Genomic DNA, 19,920 nt, shown 5'->3' with positions numbered 1-19,920 from the left:
AGGCAGGTGTCGTTAGTTGTCTCTGATTGAGAATCATACTTAGGTAGCCTGGGTTTCACTTTTGAGTTGTGGGTGTTTGTTTCCGTGTGAGTGTTTGTTGCCACACGGTACTGTTTAGTTTTCGTTCATGTTCACATTTATTGTTTTGTATTTCATAGTGTTCAGTTTATGTCTTAAAATAAACGTTATGGACACTTACAACGCTGCGCATTGGTCCTCCAATCCTTCTCGCTACTCATCCTCAGAAGAGGAGGAAGATTGCCGTTACAGAGAACTTGTTCTCAACTAGCCTACCTGGTTAAATAAAGTTGAAATAAATAAAATAAATAAAAAATTACTACCAGGTTGTCATTGCCAGGGTCATTCAAAGGTCAAGAGATATCAATGAAGATAATTCATTGTTTAATTCTGCTCATCTTTGAATACCTAATGTGTCAGTCTAAAGGTTTGATAGGACTTAAAAATTACTATAATAAAAAAAAAATTACACTAGGCTGAATTTTGTTGCCAACCGTCTAGATTTGATCTTTCTTGTAAGGAGCAGACAGATACTTTCTTGCATTATGTCCAGTCTTTTTGACACATAATGTATAAATGATGCATTTTTAGTTGACTTTTTTCCCACTAATCTTTGAATGATCCGTATGCAACAATTTATGCCATATTTGTAGACCAGTTGTGCCTTCTGTGAGTGAATGCCAATGAATAGATCATCTCGGTGACCCGTTCCACCTTTTGTAATATGAAAACATCTTACTTTTTATTGCTTATGCAGTAGAGTGACACATCACTATTTTCATAGATTATTATCATCATGCCTCTGTTGTTTCTGAAGATATTGGAGATGGCAAAGTGGATATGAAGAAATGCTTGACTTAACAATTTTTATTATATTTTTTTGTGAAAGAAAAAACTGCCTGCCTGGCGGCCGATTATTTCCTTAAGACAAGCAATACATCTGTGAGAGACAATTCCATTTTCAGGCTGGTAACAAATGTCACTGAAGATAACAAACAGCTAACAAAGAATTACAATTTGATTGATTTCCCTCCGTGGTGTGTGTGTGTGTGTGTGTGTGTGTGTGTGTGTGTGTGTGTGTGTGTGTGTGTGTGTGTGTGTGTGTGTGTGTGTGTGTGTGTGTGTGTGTGTGTGTGTGTGTGTGTGTGTGTGTGTGTGTGTTTATTTGCTTTCATAAAGTTAATTCCATTGCAGACATTACGTCTTCATTAAAAACATTGATGAGGGGAGAATCCTTGATATTTTAACACCAATTAACTCTGAAAATAAATCATGTGTATATAATTCCACACTTATAGAAGTGATACCATATCCTTCAATCTGTTCCACATATGTTCCAATGGAGACAAACCTCAGACAAACTGGTAGAAAAAGGGCAGATTTATTTAAAGCACTTTGTCCCCTACATAGAAAAATATGATTGATTTGAGTCGACAATAATAAATAGAGTGCCTGACTATCCTCAGGCCCCATTGGTAACGTACAGCAGTACAATCAATATCCAGTTACACAATACAGCAAAGGCACTAGCATTTACTGCAATCAGAACAGTCGACAGGGGTTGTGCGAGGCATGGAAGGTGGCAGGGGAGGTGGTGTCTGGATCCATCTCTTGGTAGCCAATTCAATGGCAGCTCTGTATGTACCTAACCCATAGTAGTCATGTAGGGTATGTGCCCAGCCCATAGTGACATTATATGTGACCGTTCAGTCATTACAAAGTCATCACAGTAGCAAATAGGCTTGAACACTTGTGCCATTTCTTGTGACTGTAGGCGTATACCTTTTATTTGGTATTTGGAGTGGTAGGTTCATTGGGGTTGAAAGGTTGATTTGTTACTGCCCGGTTGTCCCATGGATTATGTGTGGTGTTCAAAACAGTAGTAGTAGCATATAGAGATTTAGGAAGGGGTTGGTATTAGAGAAAGAAGGGATGGTTTGTGAGAACAGGAGTGGGTTTCGGCATGGTGTACGAAAAAAACAAGGAATGGGTAAATAGAAAAAGGAATGAAGTTTTAAAGGAAAGGGGAAATGTTCGGTAAATGACAAGGTTTGTTACAGTAGATGGCACATAACAGTGTATCACTCATCTAGACATGGCACTGGTAATACTCCAATCGCTCATGGAATTTCAGAAGTGATTTTTAACAATTCAATAGGCGGTTTATTTGCAGCCATTTAATTTCTAGCGAGGTGCTTTTTTTGTTGCTATTTAAAAAATATTGGGGTCTGGTTGCGGTGTTCCCAATCAGTTGTGACTTGTATTTTTTGGCTGAATTTGGGCTCATATTTGGCTTAAAGGGGATAAATATATGCACGAAGAAAAAATATATATTAAAATTAACACATATATATAGTACCAGTCAAAAGTTTGTACACACCTACTCATTCAAGGGTTTTTCTTTATTTTTACTATTTTCTACATTGTAGAATAACAGTGAAGATATCAACTATGAAATAACACATATGGAATCATGTGGTAACCAACAAAGTGTTAAACAAATCATAATATATTTGAGATTTGAGATTTTTCAAATATGACAGCTTTGTACACTTTTGGCATTCTCTCAACCAGCTTCATGAGGTAGTCACCTGGAATGCATTTTAATTAACAGGTGTGCCTTATGTTCATTTGTAGAATTTCTTTCCTTCTTAATGTGTTTGAGCCAATCAAGTGCAGTCTTCAGTATTATTCTACAATGTAGAAAATTGTAAAAATAAAGAAAAACCCTTGAATGAGTAAATGTTCTAAACATTTTGACTGATAGTGTATGTATGCCATATTTGTTTGTTATTAATTGATAATCATTTACATTGAGAAAAATACTGATATCATTAAATATCTTATTAAATATAATGGAAAATTATAAGGCTTAAACGTTTCTCCAGTTCGATTGGTCACTCCGAACGTGATTCCGACTCGTTCCCTTGAAGAGACCAGGGAAGATGCAACTTTATTTTCTTTCAGTTCTGTGTTTCCCCAAATTCCTGTCCTTGAGTTCCAGGTACAGATATCCCATGTGGACGGATTGGTTTGAAATGTATTTTCCTCAGAAAAGGCCCTGATTGTCAGAATAAATCATGATAATCGTCACTTACTCCCAGACTTAAAGCAGTCAACCACTCATCCCTTTGAGAGAAACGTCTTCCCAGTGAGCCCAATATCGTGTGACCACTGTCATGTCTGATCTGTTTGGTTCTTTGTTTTTATTCCAGTTTGGGTCATAACCCATTATAGCATAGTTGGGTGGGTCATCCCAGCCCAAACCACCCCAGAAAGTTTAGCTAACACATTTCCAGAATGTTCTACAAGACTTTAAAGCTATTCAAGCTTAGTAGTGATATTGGCTGATAGTTGCCAGTATTCCCAAACCCATTTAGACTTGCGAGGCAGCAGCATGGGGGCCATTCGGGCCCTAGGTATGAAGCCCAGTGGCCCTTGGGAGTCATGGTTTAGATGTTCCTCTGAGCAGTAAGGTACTTGAGGGCGGCTGCGCCGTACTTCCGGGACAGGTCTTGGTGGAACTCTTCTTTTAGGGTCTGCAGGCAGTATCGGTAGCCTGGGCTGGAGCGGAACTTGGAGATGTCGAAGCTGGGTGCGTGTGGCATGTGGATCATGAACGCGTTGGGCAGAACCATCAGGTCATACTCCTGGGGGGTGGGAAAGGGGCGGAAAAATGTATTATTTTATTTGCTTATTGGACATGGTCCGTGTACAACATTTTAGCATTTTAGCTACGTAGCTAATACTCTTCTGCCGTCCCAGCTGTGACTGAAATCATTTAAGACTCGAGAAACAAAGTCAGAAACGTTGCTCTTAGGTGCTGAACACTGAAAGGTCACAGCTTGACTTTGATTTATGGGTCGTTACAATAGCTATTATTCCTGACTTAGCGAAAGCATTAAACCTAATATCAGAGGTCTACCGCGAATCACATCTATTCTAATCATTAGCATAACCTGAACTGAATTCCAAAGATGAGTTGAGGTTTTGAATTAAACTTAAATTAAAATGAGTTATTATGTGCAGATTATTTGGAAGTAGAGTCTTTGAGGATAAAATGTGAACAATAACTTTAACAACCATTTTTCTTCTCAACAAGCCATAAACAGATAAGTGTATCCAGACTTTAACTACATCTCTTTGTCTGCCCGTCTTGTCTGCTATGGTTGTGTGGTCTACCTAGTGTGTGCAAATGTACTGTGGTGTGATAATGTGACCTGTAGGAAAAATATAATATAATATATTTAACACCCCACCACTATCCTCCATACTGTACCTGCGCATCTAGCTCCATGATATGGGAGACCTTGTTCCAGCCAAATCCAACAAAGCGCTGGTCGTACTCAGGACAGTCCCGCTTCACCACCACATAGGGCTCAAAGTCCGCCTCCCACTCCACCTTATAGGGCGTGGTGGCTGTCCGCCACTTGGCATAGTTGGTAGGAGCATGGCCCTTGGTCCAGACGTGATACCTGGGATGGCAAGGAGAAAGAGACGTGTACAGGTGTGTTAATAATAGTTTTGAACTAGATTGCATACAGTGCATTCGGAAAGTATTCAGAACCCTTGACTTAAAAAAAAAACATTTGTAAATTGTAAAATAGATTAAAAAAATTCATCAATCTACACACAATAACCCATAACGACAAAGCAAAAACAGATTTTGAGAATTTTTGGTGTTCAGGCCAAATAGTTCAATCTTGGTTAGTCTGAGAGTCCTTTAGGTGCCTTTTGAAAAACTCCAAGCGGGCTGACATGTGCCTTTTACTGAGGAGTGGCTTCTGTCTGGCCACTCAAACATGAATGAAGGAAAAGCAGCCAACTAGTGCTCAGAATATGTGGTAACTCCTTCAACACTGTTGGAAAAGCATTAAAGGTGAAGATGATTGAGAGAATGCCAAGACTTTTCAAATCTGACATCAAGGCAAAGGGTGGCCACATTAAAGAATCTCAAATATAAATTATATTTTCATTTGTTAAACACTTTTTTGGTTAATACATGATTCCATATATGTTATTTCATAGATTATTATTCTACAATGTAGAAAATAGTAACAATAAAGAAAAAACCCTTGAATGAGTAGGTGTGTCCAAACTTTTGACTGGTACTGCAAATATTATCAAATGACTTCAATGTAATCAATTATTAATGTAATCAATGTACTAAATATAGTATCAAAATCAGGATGGATGCTCCATGTTATGTCATCTATATCAGAAGGGCCAATCAAACCTCCTGATCAACAAGCCAGATAGACCAATGGGGTGAGCTGTTAGTGCTGGTGTACCTGAAGGTGTAGAGGGTCCCCATGTCCAGCATGGAGAGCAGCTCAGCTTTGGATTTGGGAAAGGAGAGGCGGTAGCGCAGCGTCTCAAAGGCCGGCACAACCAGAGCTTTCTTAGTGTGGGCCATGTCTAACTGGACCACTGACTTTCTGCGGGGATAAGATAAAGAAACCATTAATTTACAACCAAAACTGTACATCAGCAAGAGCCACAGCTGCCACTAGTTGGTTGGAATGCATTGCTGGCAACACCTTAGCTGTGGGTTCGACTCCCACATATGCCATATATGAACATCATACATACAATTGAAGTGGGAAGTTTACATACACCTTAGCCAAATACATTTAAACTCAGTTTTTCACAATTCCTGACATTTAATCCTAGTAAAAATTCCCTGTCTTAGGTCAGTTGGGTCACCACTTTATTTTAAGAATGTGAAATGTCAGAATAATAGTAGAGAGAATGACTTATTTCAGCTTTTATTTCTTTCATCACATTCCCAGTGGGCAGACACATTCACACACACCTTTAAATTGCCTTCCACAAGCTTCCCACAATAAATGGGGTGAATTTTGGCCCATTCCTCCTGTCAGCTGGTGTAACTGAGTCAGGTTTGTAGGCCTCCTTGCTCGCACACGCTTTTTCAGTTCTGTCCACACATTTCTTTTGGATTGAGATCAGGGCTTTGTGATGGCCACTCCAATACCTTGACTTTGTTGTCCTTAGACATTTTGCCACAACTTTGGAAGTATGCTTGGAGTCATTGTCCATTTGGAAGACCCATTTGCGACCAAGCTTTAACTTCCTGGCTGATGTCTTGAGATGTAGCTTCAATATATCCACATAATTTTCTCCCTCGTGATGCCATCTATTTTGTGAAGTGCAACAATACCTCCTGCAGCAAAACACCCCCACTACATGATGCTGCCACTCCCGTGCTTCACTGTTGGGAAGGTGTTCTTCGGCTTGCAAGCCTCCCCCTTTTTCCTCCAAACATAACGATGGTCACTATGGCCAAACAGTTTCAGCAGACGATAGGACATTTCTCCAACAAGTACGATCTTTGTCCCCATGTGCAGTCTGGCATTTTTATGGCAGTTTTGGAGCAGTGGCTTCTTCCTTGCTGAGTGGCCTTTCAGGTTATATCAATATAGGACTTGTTTTATTGTGGGTATAGATACTTTTGTACCTGTTTCCTCTAACATCTTTACAAGGTCTTTTGCTGTTGTTCTGGGATTGATTTGCACTTTTCGCACCAAAGTACGTTCATCTCTAGGAGACAGAACACATCTCCTTCCTGAGTGGTATGACTGCTGCGTGTTCCCATGGTGTTTATACTTGCGTACTATTGTTTGTACAGATGAACGTGGTACCTTCAGGTATTTGGAAATTGCTCCCAATGCTGAACCAGACTTGTGGAGGTCTACAATTTTATTTCTGAAGTCTTGGCTGATTTCTTTTGATTTTCCCATGATGTCAATGTAACCGATGTGAAATGGCTAGCTAGTTAGCGGGGTGCGCGCTAATAACGTTTCAATCGGTGACGTCACTCGCTCTGAAACATTGAAGTAGTTGTTCCCCTTGCTCTGCAAGGGCCGCGGCTTTTGTTGAGCGATGGGTAATGATGCTTCGTGGGTGATGCTTCGTCTGTGTGCAGAGGGTCCCTGGTTTGAGCCCGGGTAGGGGCGAGGAGAGGGACGGAAGCTATACTGTTATATCAAGCAAAGAGACCCTGAGTTTGAAGGTAGGTCTTGAAATACATCCACAGGTACACCTCCAATGGACTCAAATTATGTCAATTAGACTATCAGAAGCTTCTAAAGCCATGACATCCTTTTCTGGAATTTTCCAAGCTGTGTAAAGGCACAGTCAACTTAGTGTATGTAAACTTCTGACCCACTGGAATTGTGATACAGTGAATTATAAGTGAAATAATCTGTCTGTAAACAATTGTTGGGAAAGTTACTTATCACGCACAAAGTAGATGTCCTAACCGACTTGCCAAAACTATAGTTTGTTAACAAGAAATTTGTGGAGTGGTTGAAAAACAAGTTTTAATGACTCCAACCTAGGTGTATGTAAACTTGCGACTTTAACTGTATGTTGTCTGTAAATTGCTTTGGATTAAAATGGCTGCTAAATGTATATATAAAAAAAAATCTTAGCCAGTGGTCTGTCTATGTTTATGATGGAACATCTTCAGGAAAAACTACAACTCACCTGAGGTAATCATAGAGGCCGTACATGGGCAGGAAGTCAACGTCTGCCAGGAACACATAGGGTGTGTTGGCGTTCCTCAGGGCCACATTTCTCACCAGGTTGACGGGGTAGAACTGGCCCTCCTTGTAAACGATATGGTAGCCCACGTTCTTACGGTTCTTCAGCACCTCGGAGGCCTGGGCGTAACGCAGAAACTGTTGGGCCTCAGCGTCTGACATGTACAGGGCCAGGCTGATAGGTCCTTCCCAGTGCTTACATATGGCCTCCAGCATCTGTAACCTGAGATAAATAGAGATGTCATAAAATAGAGTGTTAGAGATACAGAGATGTATATTACATCATGATAATCAAAGCAGTGGTGGAAGTAGAGAAGAAAAGGGGGAGGAGGGGGAAGAGGAAGAAATAGAGAAAAAAGCTAAATACAATCATATTTGTAGAGAGTTGCACTCCTCATTAGCCATATCGTAATAATGAATTCATGCTTACATCCCCAACAACTAGTAAACCAAAGGCCAGTAGGGCCAGAGCTATAAGGTGAGTTTGTACCTGTCCATGGAGAGCTGTGCGACCAGCGTGACGTCTGTGTCATCACCGGCGGGCGTGTACTCGTACTGCAGAAAGTAGAGGTGCACGCGGTGCACTGTGATTCGCTCCCGCCGGAAGTCATAACATTGGTCGTCTTCATCCAGCTCCTCCAGAGCTCCTTGTAACTGGAGAGGGATGGACAGAGGGAGGTCAAAACCAATGTTTAGATTGTAAATATTCCCTCTAATAGGCTAACATGGTTTCATGACACCATGCAGTCAGAGGTGACGAGACCATGCGGCACTGTACACTCTCTTGTATTCTGGCTGGATGTCCATGGGTATCATAGTATAGTGAATAAAGGTATGGTGAATATTTAAACCTCCTTGAGGTGTTAGGGAGTGGTTTGTTAAATGTTATACAATGGGTGGTCCTAATCTTGAATGCTGATTGGTTAAAGTCGAATTCCAGGCGGTGTCTATTCCACAAGTTACCACCGGCTAAATCTATGATGTTAACATGCCTATATACTCTGTTCCATCTGGCTGCGCCAGCCACTGTCTCATCAGCCCAGCCAGGCAATTTATGAACTTGATCTCCACTATAAAAAGCATCTAAACATCATCTCACATTTCTTTTAGACTAACATTTAGTTTTCAACAGCGGAGATTTGTATAGACCTTGCTGTCTGTCTCTCCAACATTTGCAACATTGTTTCAATATTCAAATTCGATCTCCAGAACATGTCGGGAGACAGTACGAGACAGACAGGCATACAGCGCTTCTCAGCCAGTCGTAATCATGAATCAGCCGGCATAACTTTTTGGGATCTATACAAAGAAATGTCAATAGAAAGCAGGTAAAACTGATGGAAGCCCAGTCTTTCCAGCTTCAGTTTGAAGGGATTGGGTTAGCTGTGTTTTTGGCTAGCTCCTCTGAACAGCAGTGTCCTGACAAGAGAGCACAATTTCTATGCCAGGTGAAATCGCGCCTCATTATGAAGTGAATCTACAAAAAAAGTTAATTGATGTCTATTAATCCTTCTGCCATGCAAACTTATTTTAGTCATGTGTTTTTAAGAGTATTTGACAATATTTGGGAATATTTGGGTCACAAACAACTAGATAATACATTAATTTTAACAATGTTAATTATTATTACGTTCTTATAGTTATTTCAATGGATTTCTTATCTGTCTGACAATTGTTTAATCTCCATAGATAAACTGATATCTGCTTTTATCTGGAACAAGAAAAACCTGTTGCATTTTCCTAATAAACAAAAAACCCTATTGTGAAACATTTTCTACAAATATGGAAACAGTTCAGGTGATCGTTTGGTCTCAGTGAATTTTCAATTTCTGTGTCATTATTAAACAACCATATATTATCTCCATCATTATTAGACCGTGCGTTTCATATCTGTTCTGGAAAAGGGATCTCCTCACCGAACGACAAAAATGATTTTGCATCCTTTGAAAAGTTAATAGAAAATACAAAAAATAAATATTCTGAGATCCCATTTCTTTAGATATCTGCAATTGCGTAGTTTTGTCTCCTCATACTCTAGTCACTTGCCATCACGCCCATCTACCTCCCTTCAAGATTCTCTTTTTAAAGTGAACCGTTATATCAAAGGGGGCATACACTTGATCTATAAGTTATTAAACTCGCATAAACTCTCTTAAAAACCACTATACGGGATCGGTGTCCCCCCCCCCCCCCCCCCCCCCCCCCCCGTGGGACGGTTGAGCTAACGTAGGCTAGTGTGATTAGAATGAGATTGTAAGTAACAAAACAAATCCCAGGACATAGAGATATCTGATATGGGCAGAAAGCTTAAATTATTGTTAATCTAACTGCACTGTCCAATTTACAGTAGCTATTACAGTTAAAGAATACCATGCTATTGTTTGAGGAGAGTGCACAATTATAAACTTGGAAATGTATTAATAAACCAATTAGGCACATTTAGGCAGTCTTGATACAACATTTTGAACAGATATGCAATGGTTCATTGGATCATTCTAAAACTTTGCACATACACTGCTACCATCTGTGGTCAATATCAATATTTAAATTGTGCCTGGGATGGAATAATGATGATGGCAAAACAAAAACAAAAATCTTTACTTTATTACACATTTTGGACATGTCTGAAATGGACAGATTTCTGAATATAATTTTTTTTTGACATTTTCTAATATACTGGAGAGACCTACAGAACCTTCTACCTTTATTGCATTATTTGAAGTGGCACCACAGGAGGCCCCTCTAAACAGTTCTTTGGGCAACATTTACTACTTTTCTAGCTAGACGTCTTATACTATTTAAGTATAAAACTTTTAATCATTGGACAAAGGAAGTTATGCAACATCTCAAGCTAGAGAAAATATGTTACTCCGTTCGCGGATCTGCAATAACATTTTATAATATAACTTTACCTATCATTTGTAGAAGACATGGAGCCAGCTAATTTTACATAAAGAATCCAGAAGTTGTATAATTATTTTTACTATTTAAAAAGAAAAGTTTTTTAAACAAATTAATTATATTACTCATTGTATATCATGCCTGCTTTAAGTCTCATTGTTATGGATGTATCCAAATAAATGTCACTAGAAAACAAATGCAAATGAAGCTACTTTGTTGTTATTCTGGCTGCAATGGTTGACATGACTGCAAGTTAGCCTTAGTTGGCTAGCTAGCAAGCAAAGGATAAGAACATTGCCAGCCAGTACAGAAATAGAACATTTAAAATTAACGACTGGGTCGCATCCATAGATACAAAACAAAAAGACTGAACGACTTGGTTGCGTCTCTGACAACTCAACCGATAGAATGAACGACGGGTGGCTTGGGCGGCTTGGGTAGCAACCCTAGATTTGTGTCGGGACTGTATCTTGTGGAAGGATGAAATAGTATGAATAAATAAATAGTATGACTCGTTTCAGGAAACTAGGCGTATGTCGCGGGTCACTACTTCCCAGGAGAGCCATTTGAACGTAAACCTTTTTAATCCAAATATAGTTTTTTTCGGCAGAAATGCCTTCTGGAACATGTGAACTTTCATGTGCCTTAATAACAGACTTGTATGCCGTCTGTAAATACAAATACAATTATTAAATTATGAGCCTAGTTGGTTTAGCCACAGAAAAAGTAAGCAACCTTCTGGCTGAGATAATGAGTGGGCTGGACATGCCGATAGATGAGTTCGGATTGGCCTGCCATATAGCACGCTTCTGTCTATTTGAGTTGGTCAGTATTTGTAGGTAATCCTGACTAACGCAGCTTATTTATGTCTCGCGTAGTAGAACTGCTTAAGTGTTGCTCTACACTTTCTAGAGGACCGAGTTATGAAATCAGTGGAATTATAGTTTGATAGCTAAGGAGGTGGAGAAAATGACTGTCTCCGGATTACATCTTTAAATTAAAGGCAACCATGGCATCCATGACAGTGTCCATCCATTATGTATATGGGTAAGATAGTTTAGCTAGGTACATTTTCAGATATTACATGTTTCTAATTTTGACAGAAAGTAGTTTTCATTTCAAGATAAATTGTACTGTTTGCTAGCCAGCTAACGTTAGCTGGCTGGCTCGCTAGTTAAAGTTACGTGTATGATCTTATTATTTGTATCTCAGAGCCAATTGCTTTGCTAGCTAACATTTAACCTGGTTGGTTAGCTACCTGTGGAACAGTATAACTTTAGACCGTCCCCTCGCCCATACCTGGGCGCGAACCAGGGACCCTCTGCACATATCAAAAACAGTCACCCACGAAGCATCGTTACCCATCGCTCCACAAAAGCCTTGCAGAGCAAGGGGAACCACTACTTCAAGGTCTCAGAGCAAGTGACGTCACCGATTGAAACGCTATTTAGCGCGCACCACCGCTAACTAAGCTAGCCGTTTCACATCGGTTACACCTGCAGATTCATGCAGGGTAGTAATGTCATGAGTTGGTATTATGGTTCATTGTTTAGCTAGCTACATGTCTTAACAAAGGACTCCCCTATGCAAGTAATGATTTCAATAGAAAGTCACTGTGACAACTGTTGTTAGACGTAGCTGGTAAATTCCCTCTAGCTATCTACTCCGGTTTCAGAACACTCTCGTCTGAGTGTGCCAGAGTGCAGAATAACTGACGAATTTATGAACGCTCAACAACCATTGAATATGGCCGGTGTCAGTAAATATTGGCAAAAAAGTGCAAATTGTTGCCAGCAGCACAATTGCAGTCACCAACATAACAACAGCCTAACCAGCTCTACTAGGGTGAGTAAAATGGTGAGGGAGTTGTTCTCTCATTTGTGTCTGGAAGTAGCTAGGCAACATTAGCTTGGGTGCTCGAATGTTGTTGTTAGGACAGAACGCTCGGATCAACCCTTAAAGAGATGGGTGGGTCTACAGTTTATGATACTGAATGATACTGAATGGGTGTAGACAAAGAAGAGCTCTCCTGTAGGTACCAAAACATTCAAAAGCCATTTTCTCGAAAGTGAGGTTACAAGTTTATCACCTTTCAAAGCAGAATTACTTTCCCATTGTTCCTCAGATGCAGTGTATGATAAACCATTTTGTAGCTCTGTGTCTCTGCTTTTATCCAATGTAAAAAAAAAACACGATTTCAAATTTTGCTACATGAGACAGAATCAAGGCGGTCAGTTGGTCACATATGTTCATCATTATTTGCATATGTTGGTAACCCTTTGTATAAAAGGTGCTAATGCCCTCAACGCCAGTGTTTGGAGGATATATTGGCACGGTTTGCTGCAACACCGATGCCAATATACCCTCCAAACACCGGCTTCAAGGGCATTATCACTTAATTATGGTTAAAGTTTTGGTAATGTTCTACTCACCCGAACGCTCTCTGAGGTGGCCTGGCTGGGGCAGCCAAAAAGCTCTCGTCTCAGTAGGTTCCCATCATACTCGAGGAAAGTAAGGTAGAGGTTCCTGAAGAACTCCACATGCTTGTTCTTCACACGAAGTTTCTTAGGAGAGTTCCAATGGATCACCTGACATGGGACATGAACATATTACAGTACCATGGTGACGGGTAGCCATATGTCTAGATGCAGTACATTCATAAGGAAAGAATTGAGGGATTTTGCTATATTGTGTGTGTGTGTGCTTGCGTGTGTGTGTATTTCACTGCATAGCCCTACCTTGAGGTCAGACACCTCTGTGTAGCACTGTTCAGAGCGTGTGTGGTCAGACAGCTGAACGTTCCAGAAGCAGGGCAGCTGATGCACTAGGACTGGGTTTTGCTTAATGAATGCATTAAAGATGTCCTGCACACAAGATTACCCACTCAAATTAAAGACCTATGTAATACACTCCTAGAAAAAAGGGTTCCAAAAGGGTTCCAAGCTTGAACTCTTTTGGGTTCCATGTAGAACCCTCTGTGTAAAGGGTCCTACATGGAACTCAAAAGGGTTCTACCAAGAACTCAAAAGGGTTATTCAAAGGGTTCGCCTATGGGGACAGCCGAAGAATCCTTTTAGTTTCTAGATAGCACCTTTTTTTCTAAGAGTGTATCATACACACTCATTTTAACATTAAGATCATATAGAACTCTGGCACAAAATAGTAAACATTCACATTGACACATTCTCCAAATGTTCATTAGAGATGTCCTACACACTTACATGACCATCTGCCTCATACACAGTATGCTTTGAGGCATAAGATTACCCTACTGTATATCATGTTTTTTTTTTTTTTTGTTAGAAAAAAGACTGTAAAAAAAAACAGGGAATCAGCTCCAAGTGATTTTTATTCAAGACATCTGTTCCCAAATATTCCCACGCATAATAGAGAGACACGTGACCGAATACAAATGTGAGCAAGGTTTGAAATTATTATGTTTTAGTCAAAAATATCTGTTTGGGCTTCTTGCTGTCAATTTGCGGTCTACAAATTATTTGTATTTATGTTCTGGCCCTCTGACCAAAAAAATCGTCCCTCGGCTGAATCAAGTTGATGATTCCTGCACTATAATAACATGTTATGTAAGTAATGATCTAAAGAGTATTTCATAATATTCTGAATAAAGATAATAGACAAATAGAATTTTATCAAATTGAATAAACAGACCTGGTCCGCCAGCGAGGTACTGAGCATGCTCATCAGCTCTCTCTCGGCGGTCAGCCTCCACATCTGCTCCCAGCCAATCCGTCGCAGCCTCTCCAGGTAGAGCAGGATGACCCCAGTGTTGAAGCCTCGTCCCAGGGCGGGCCAGGGTTTGTGGTTCTTCCACAGGTTCCCCAGGTACCAGTCACTCTGGTTCTCCACCAGACCTATCACCTGCTTGTCTGCAATCACAGCAACACCAATCATCATTTTCCCAGATTTTAAAATGCTGATTATCATTGGTAAAGAGGTGGAGTCTTCAACATATAGACAGGTTTTTAACTACTAGATTATCAAATGGTATTTTTGTCCTCTAGGGATTTTTATCACTCAACCAATTCATTAATTAGTCAATCAATCAACCAGAAATGTTTATCAAAGTCAAAGGTCGTACCAGTGAACTTCCTGAAGATGGCCCAGAGCTCAGCGATGTCGGTGGCGAAGGTGATGTCCGTATCCAGGACGATGACCTTTGTGAGGTCAGAGGGCAGCGCTTTGGTTAGGGTCAGCTTCATCAGGCCGTAGATACCTGAGTAGTGCTTGTTAGGTATCCATGACACCTCCGACTGGAAGAGAGTAGAAGATGGAGAGAGAAAGCAAGAGTGAGGTTGAAGAACTTTAGACCTCACAGAAAATGTTGAATTCAAAAGAAAAGGGAATATAAAGTTGCAAGGTATGAAAAATTATGTAATTAGAAGCAACACCACTGTGGCTCTTTGTCAGTATAAGGTTATTCTCCTTCCTTTAAATAGCTAACTTGCGCAGACACCCATCTGGTTCATAAGATCCCTTTAGTATAAAATACCCTTTAAACCAGAGGTGAACCAATTGGAACATTACTACTGTTTACTCTACAGCATAAATCTTGAAAAATATCATCTGTTTTTATACCCAGGATACCCAATGAATACTGAAACCTGCACAACTTTTGGCATGCATCTGGGCAACCATGTCTGATCATTAATTCATCTTGATTCTGCAGAACGGGATCTTCATAAGTGAATCATTTGCAAATATAATCAGCTCAGAAGATGCAGTGTTTCCTTCTTCATTTGAACTGAGTTAATGAAAACTGAGTAGGTTGAGAAATTTGAGAGCACAAAGAGCTTTTGTTCCCGCTAAGCTTGTGGAGGCTGAGAGAGAATGTGATGATGGGGGGGGGGAGACGCAGCCAAGTCATATTGCAGGTCGAGGCAGGTTGGTATGTGAGTTGAGAAACAATATGTTACATTATGAACCCCTTATCAATAGCAAAGAGCCAAAGCTAGACGCACACACACGCTTGCCCACACACCAACCCACCCACCTACAGAACAAGCACGCAACACACACAAACACACAGTACATGCATACCCCCCCACAAACACACACACATCATTTTTCTATTTACATCGACACATACTGACTGAGAGGAGAGGCGAGAGGAAAAGAAGGACTGAGATGACACATCACTGTTGTAAGAGTAAGGGAAGAGAAGGAGGGAGTAAAGAGAAAACTGCCAACTGATTGTTTGGAAAGTGGTGGAATTCCCCTTGAATGTCAATGGCTGCTCACAGAGTGCAGACAAATGATTTCCTGAACACTGATTTAAACATAGAGCAGACACTCAGGCCCCTGGGGACCATAGGTGCCTATCACTGAGCTAGAGCTCATCAAAAGAAAATACTGTAAAAGTGTGTGTGGGGGGGGGGGGTATTTACCTTGAGTTCGTCTGCGTCGTAGAAGCTAACCTGTACAGACGGAACCATCCAGGACTGGAACAGAGAACTCAGGATCTGATTGGCTACTGCGTCTGTGATGAAGTGGAAATGGAGAGGGTTTCTCCTGAGAGAGAGAAAGAGAAAGAGAGAGGTAGAGAGAGAGAGAAATACATATGCCAAGAGCTACTCAAGTGCTTAATCTCTCTGATTAAGAAGGGCCTGACCTTCCCTAAAGTCACAACTTCCCACGAGTCCAATAATTCATTAATAAATAATCATAATTTCTACAAGTGGCCTTTGATTTGACATCAGCCATATTAGTTTAGGATTCATCAAGTAGAATGAACACCTACTGTTGCGATATCAGGTGTAGCTGTAGCTATAGCAGTAGGTGTAGTTGTATGTGAGTGAAGCTCTGTTGTGTTACCTGTGGAAGAGGATGGACTTGACCAGGGTGACCACATCTCTGCTGGCGTTGTGACCGGCACACACGCACGCTACATGGATCAGCTGCACAGAAGAGAGAGGGCAGACAAGCTATGCCATCAACGTTGCTGGGGATATCGATTCCCTATGTTTACCTTTTGGCACTACAGCCATATTATTTTAACTATATCTATGTTATTTTATCCAAAACACACAAACACCCCTGACAGCAGATTTGACATACCAACTTAAAACCAATGACCAAACAGTGAAGCTAAACAAACACAGCTAAGACACAGAGCTGCGCTAAAATACATTTCTGATCCTGGCTCACCTCACACTTCAGTATGGTGGGCGAACGGGGACACTCGGTGTGATTGGCTCTCTCCTCTGCCGTGTTCTCCACATCATCGGGCCCAGTGTCAGCTGATGCCCCCCAAGCCGCATTGCCGTAGTTACCACCGTCGGCGGGCTGGCCAGCCGTGCCCTGCAATTGGTTGAGCTGCAAGCGGATCTGCCTGTTCTCCTCCTCCATCTCGCGCACCCGCGACTCTAGAACCGCCCGCTCTAGAACCCGTGCCTCGGGGGTCTCTGACAGACAGGGGGACAGGAGGAGAGAACGCCCATCTGGAGAGGGGGGGGGGAAGAGGGGAAGAGGAGAATTAGGATTAGGGTTGAATTAAGTCTTTCATTTCTAGAGTTGTATAACACGAGGGAAGAAAGTGTTCACTTCACTTGCATTGTTGAAAAGATCATATTTTGGCTTCTTTCTCTCTCTCATCAACCCATCTCTGTCTGTTTTGACACCCTGTATAAGGAGCAGCTGGCCGACAGAGCTGAAATGTCAGACCCTGTTCCTGGTCGCTTAGAGGAAGGTGGGTGAGAGAGAGAAATACTGATATGTAGACAGTCAGACCCAACATTGACAGATACTGTACAAGGACAGCCTTGTCCTCTAGTGTGGACACAGTAATTCACTGCTTCCTACGGCAATTCCGTAGAGCTGAAGTGAACAGACTGCACTATAACACCCCATCAGTCATCTTAGGTACAGTATGTGTGAGATAGGATTTGCATGCACATTGTGTGTGTGTGTGCGTTTATTAATTAGGGCAGGCATCATTAATTGGATTTAGGAGTGTATGACAGTATGTCCACGGTCTATTGTTTTGTTTACAACAGGACTGACAATCATAAACAGACTGCCTGAGAACACTTAAGCACAGATATTCTCCGAAGAGCCTTTGCTCGATTCTCAAAAGTCAGGAAAGTAACCGCAGCAATTCTAGGACAAAGAAATCTCAGAATCTCGAACAGCCTACAAGATTGTTTGTACAGATGATGCATCTTAATTTGAGCCAGTTTCACACAGCAGGATTATAATCCTGCAGCATGAGGAAATGTGAATTGTTAGGGACAGATCGAAATTGGGAAGGGTTTTTTATTCATATATTGGGCACTGGTTGAGGGTAGTGTGTTTTTTCGCTGGTTTACATTCGCTCCTTTGCAGGATTTATTACATAATTTATTCTATCCTAGCCACATTTCCTCATCTGCGTGCATGCGCCTCCCTACAGTGCTTTCGGAAAGTATTCAGACCACTTGATTTTATCCACATTTTGTTACATTACAGCCTTATGCTAAAATGTATTAAATTGTTTGTTTTTTCATCAATCTACACACAATACCCCATAATGACAAAGCTCATAAAAAAAATATATACAAAAAAAATCACATTTACATAAGTATTCAGACCCTTTACTCAGTACTTTGTTGAAACACGTTTGGCAGTGATTACAGCCTCGAGTCTTCTTGGGTATGACGCTACAAGCTTGGCACACCTGTATTTGGGGAGTTTCTCCCATTGTTCTCTGCAGATCCCCTCAAGCTCTGGCACATTGGATGGGGAGTGTTGCTGCACAGCTGTTTTCAGGTCTCTCCAGAGATTTTGGATCGGGCTCTGGCTGGGCCACTCAGGGACATTCAGAGACTTGTCCCAAAGCCACTCATGTATTGTCTTGGCTGTGTGCATAGGGTTGTTGTCTTGTTGGAAGGTGAACCTTCGCCTCAGTCTGAGGTCCTGAGCGCTCCAGAGTAGGTTTTCATCATAGATCTCCCTGTACTTGGCTTCGTTCATGTTTGTCTCGATCCTGACGAGTCTCCCAGTCCCTGCTGCTGAAAAACATCCCCACAGCATGATGCTGCCACCACCATACTTCACCATAGGGATGGTGCCAGGTTACCTCCAGACGTGACGCTTGACATTCAGGCCAAAGAGTTCAATCTTGGTTTCATCAGACAAGAGAATATTGTTTCTCATGGTTTGAGATTCTTTAGGTAATTTTTTTTTGCACAATTGCAGGGCCCCAAATTCTAACAACAGAAAACTCATAATTACAAATCCTCAAACATACAAGTATTGTACACCATTTTAAAGATAAACTTCTTGTTAATCCAATCACAGTGTCCGATTTCAAAAAGGCTTTACGGCGAACACATATCATGCGATTATGTTAGGTCAGCGCCTAGTCACAAAAAACCTACAGCCATTTTCCAGCCAAAGAGATGAGTCACAAAAAGCAGAAATAGAGATAAAATGTATCACTAACCTTTGACCTTTTCTGATCTTCATCAGATGGCACTCATAGGACTTCATGTTACACAATACATGTATGTTTTGTTCGATAAAGTTCATATTTATATCCAAAAATCTCAGTTTACATTGGCGCGTTATGTTCAGTAATGTTTTGCCTCCAAAACATCCGGTGAATTTGCAGAGAGCCACATCAATTTACAGAAATACTCATCATAAACTTTTTTTAATAATAATTTTTTTTTACCCCCTTTTTCTCCCCAATTTTGTGGTATCCACTTGTTAGTAGTTACTGTCTTGTCTCATCACTACAACTCCCATACGGGCTCGGGAGAAACGAAGGTCGAGAGCCATGAGTCCTCCGAAACACAACCCAACCAAGCCGCACTGCTTCTTAACAACAGCGCGCATCCAACCCGAAAACCAGCCGCACCAATGTGTCGGAGGAAACACCATACAACTAGCGACCTGGTCAGCGCGCACTGCGCCAGGCCCGCCACAGGAGTCGCTAGTGCGTGATGAGACAAGGATATCCCTACCAGCCAAACCCTCCCTAACCTGGATGACGCTAGGCCAATTGTGCGTTGCCCCATGGACCTCCCGGTCGCGGCCGGCTGCGACAGAGCCTGGCTCATCGTAAACTTTGATTAGAGATACAAGTGTTATACATAGGAATAAAGATAAACTTCTCTTTTAATGCAACCGCTGTGTCAGTTTTCAAAATAGCTTTACGTCGAAAGCACACCATGCGATAATCTGAGTACAGCGCTCAGCCACAAAAACAAGCCATACAGATACCCGCCATGTTGCGGAGTCAACAAAAGTCAGAAATAGTGTTATATTCACTTTCCTTTGATCTTCATCGGAATGCACTTCCAGCAATTCCAGTTCCACAATAAATGTTTGTTTTGTTCGATAAAGTTAATCTTTATGTCCAAATTCCTCCTTTTTGTTTGTGCGTTTAGTTCACTAATCCAAATGCACAAAGCGCAGGCACTGTCCAGAAGAAAAG

The 19,920-nt window shown here is 41.2% G+C and overlaps 1 protein-coding gene across 4 annotated transcripts in view; it reads right to left on the bottom strand.

Moving 5' to 3' along the window:
• Positions 1-870: 870 nt before the first annotated feature.
• LOC109884765 (LARGE xylosyl- and glucuronyltransferase 2) overlaps positions 871-19,920 on the bottom strand; it is a 117,928-nt gene continuing 98,878 nt past the window's right edge. For all 4 annotated transcript variants that reach the window (XM_031808152.1, XM_031808149.1, XM_020476685.2 and 1 more), the window contains 12 exons: positions 16,650-16,942; positions 16,317-16,399; positions 15,890-16,013; positions 14,584-14,755; positions 14,154-14,371; positions 13,223-13,348; positions 12,917-13,072; positions 8,074-8,237; positions 7,528-7,806; positions 5,310-5,456; positions 4,298-4,493; positions 871-3,668 (listed from right to left, as the gene is read on the bottom strand). In XM_031808152.1, coding sequence (XP_031664012.1) covers positions 3,471-3,668; positions 4,298-4,493; positions 5,310-5,456; positions 7,528-7,806; positions 8,074-8,237; positions 12,917-13,072; positions 13,223-13,348; positions 14,154-14,371; positions 14,584-14,755; positions 15,890-16,013; positions 16,317-16,399; positions 16,650-16,942 — 2,156 coding nt within the window. In that variant the 3' untranslated portion in view covers positions 871-3,470. The remainder of the gene's footprint in view (positions 3,669-4,297; positions 4,494-5,309; positions 5,457-7,527; positions 7,807-8,073; positions 8,238-12,916; positions 13,073-13,222; positions 13,349-14,153; positions 14,372-14,583; positions 14,756-15,889; positions 16,014-16,316; positions 16,400-16,649; positions 16,943-19,920) is intronic.

Source organism: Oncorhynchus kisutch, linkage group LG3, assembly GCF_002021735.2.
Source record: "Oncorhynchus kisutch isolate 150728-3 linkage group LG3, Okis_V2, whole genome shotgun sequence".
In the NCBI taxonomy this organism is placed as follows: domain Eukaryota; kingdom Metazoa; phylum Chordata; class Actinopteri; order Salmoniformes; family Salmonidae; genus Oncorhynchus; species Oncorhynchus kisutch.
Note: the sequence above shows the minus strand (reverse complement) of the source record. Positions and strands in the feature narration are given on the sequence as shown.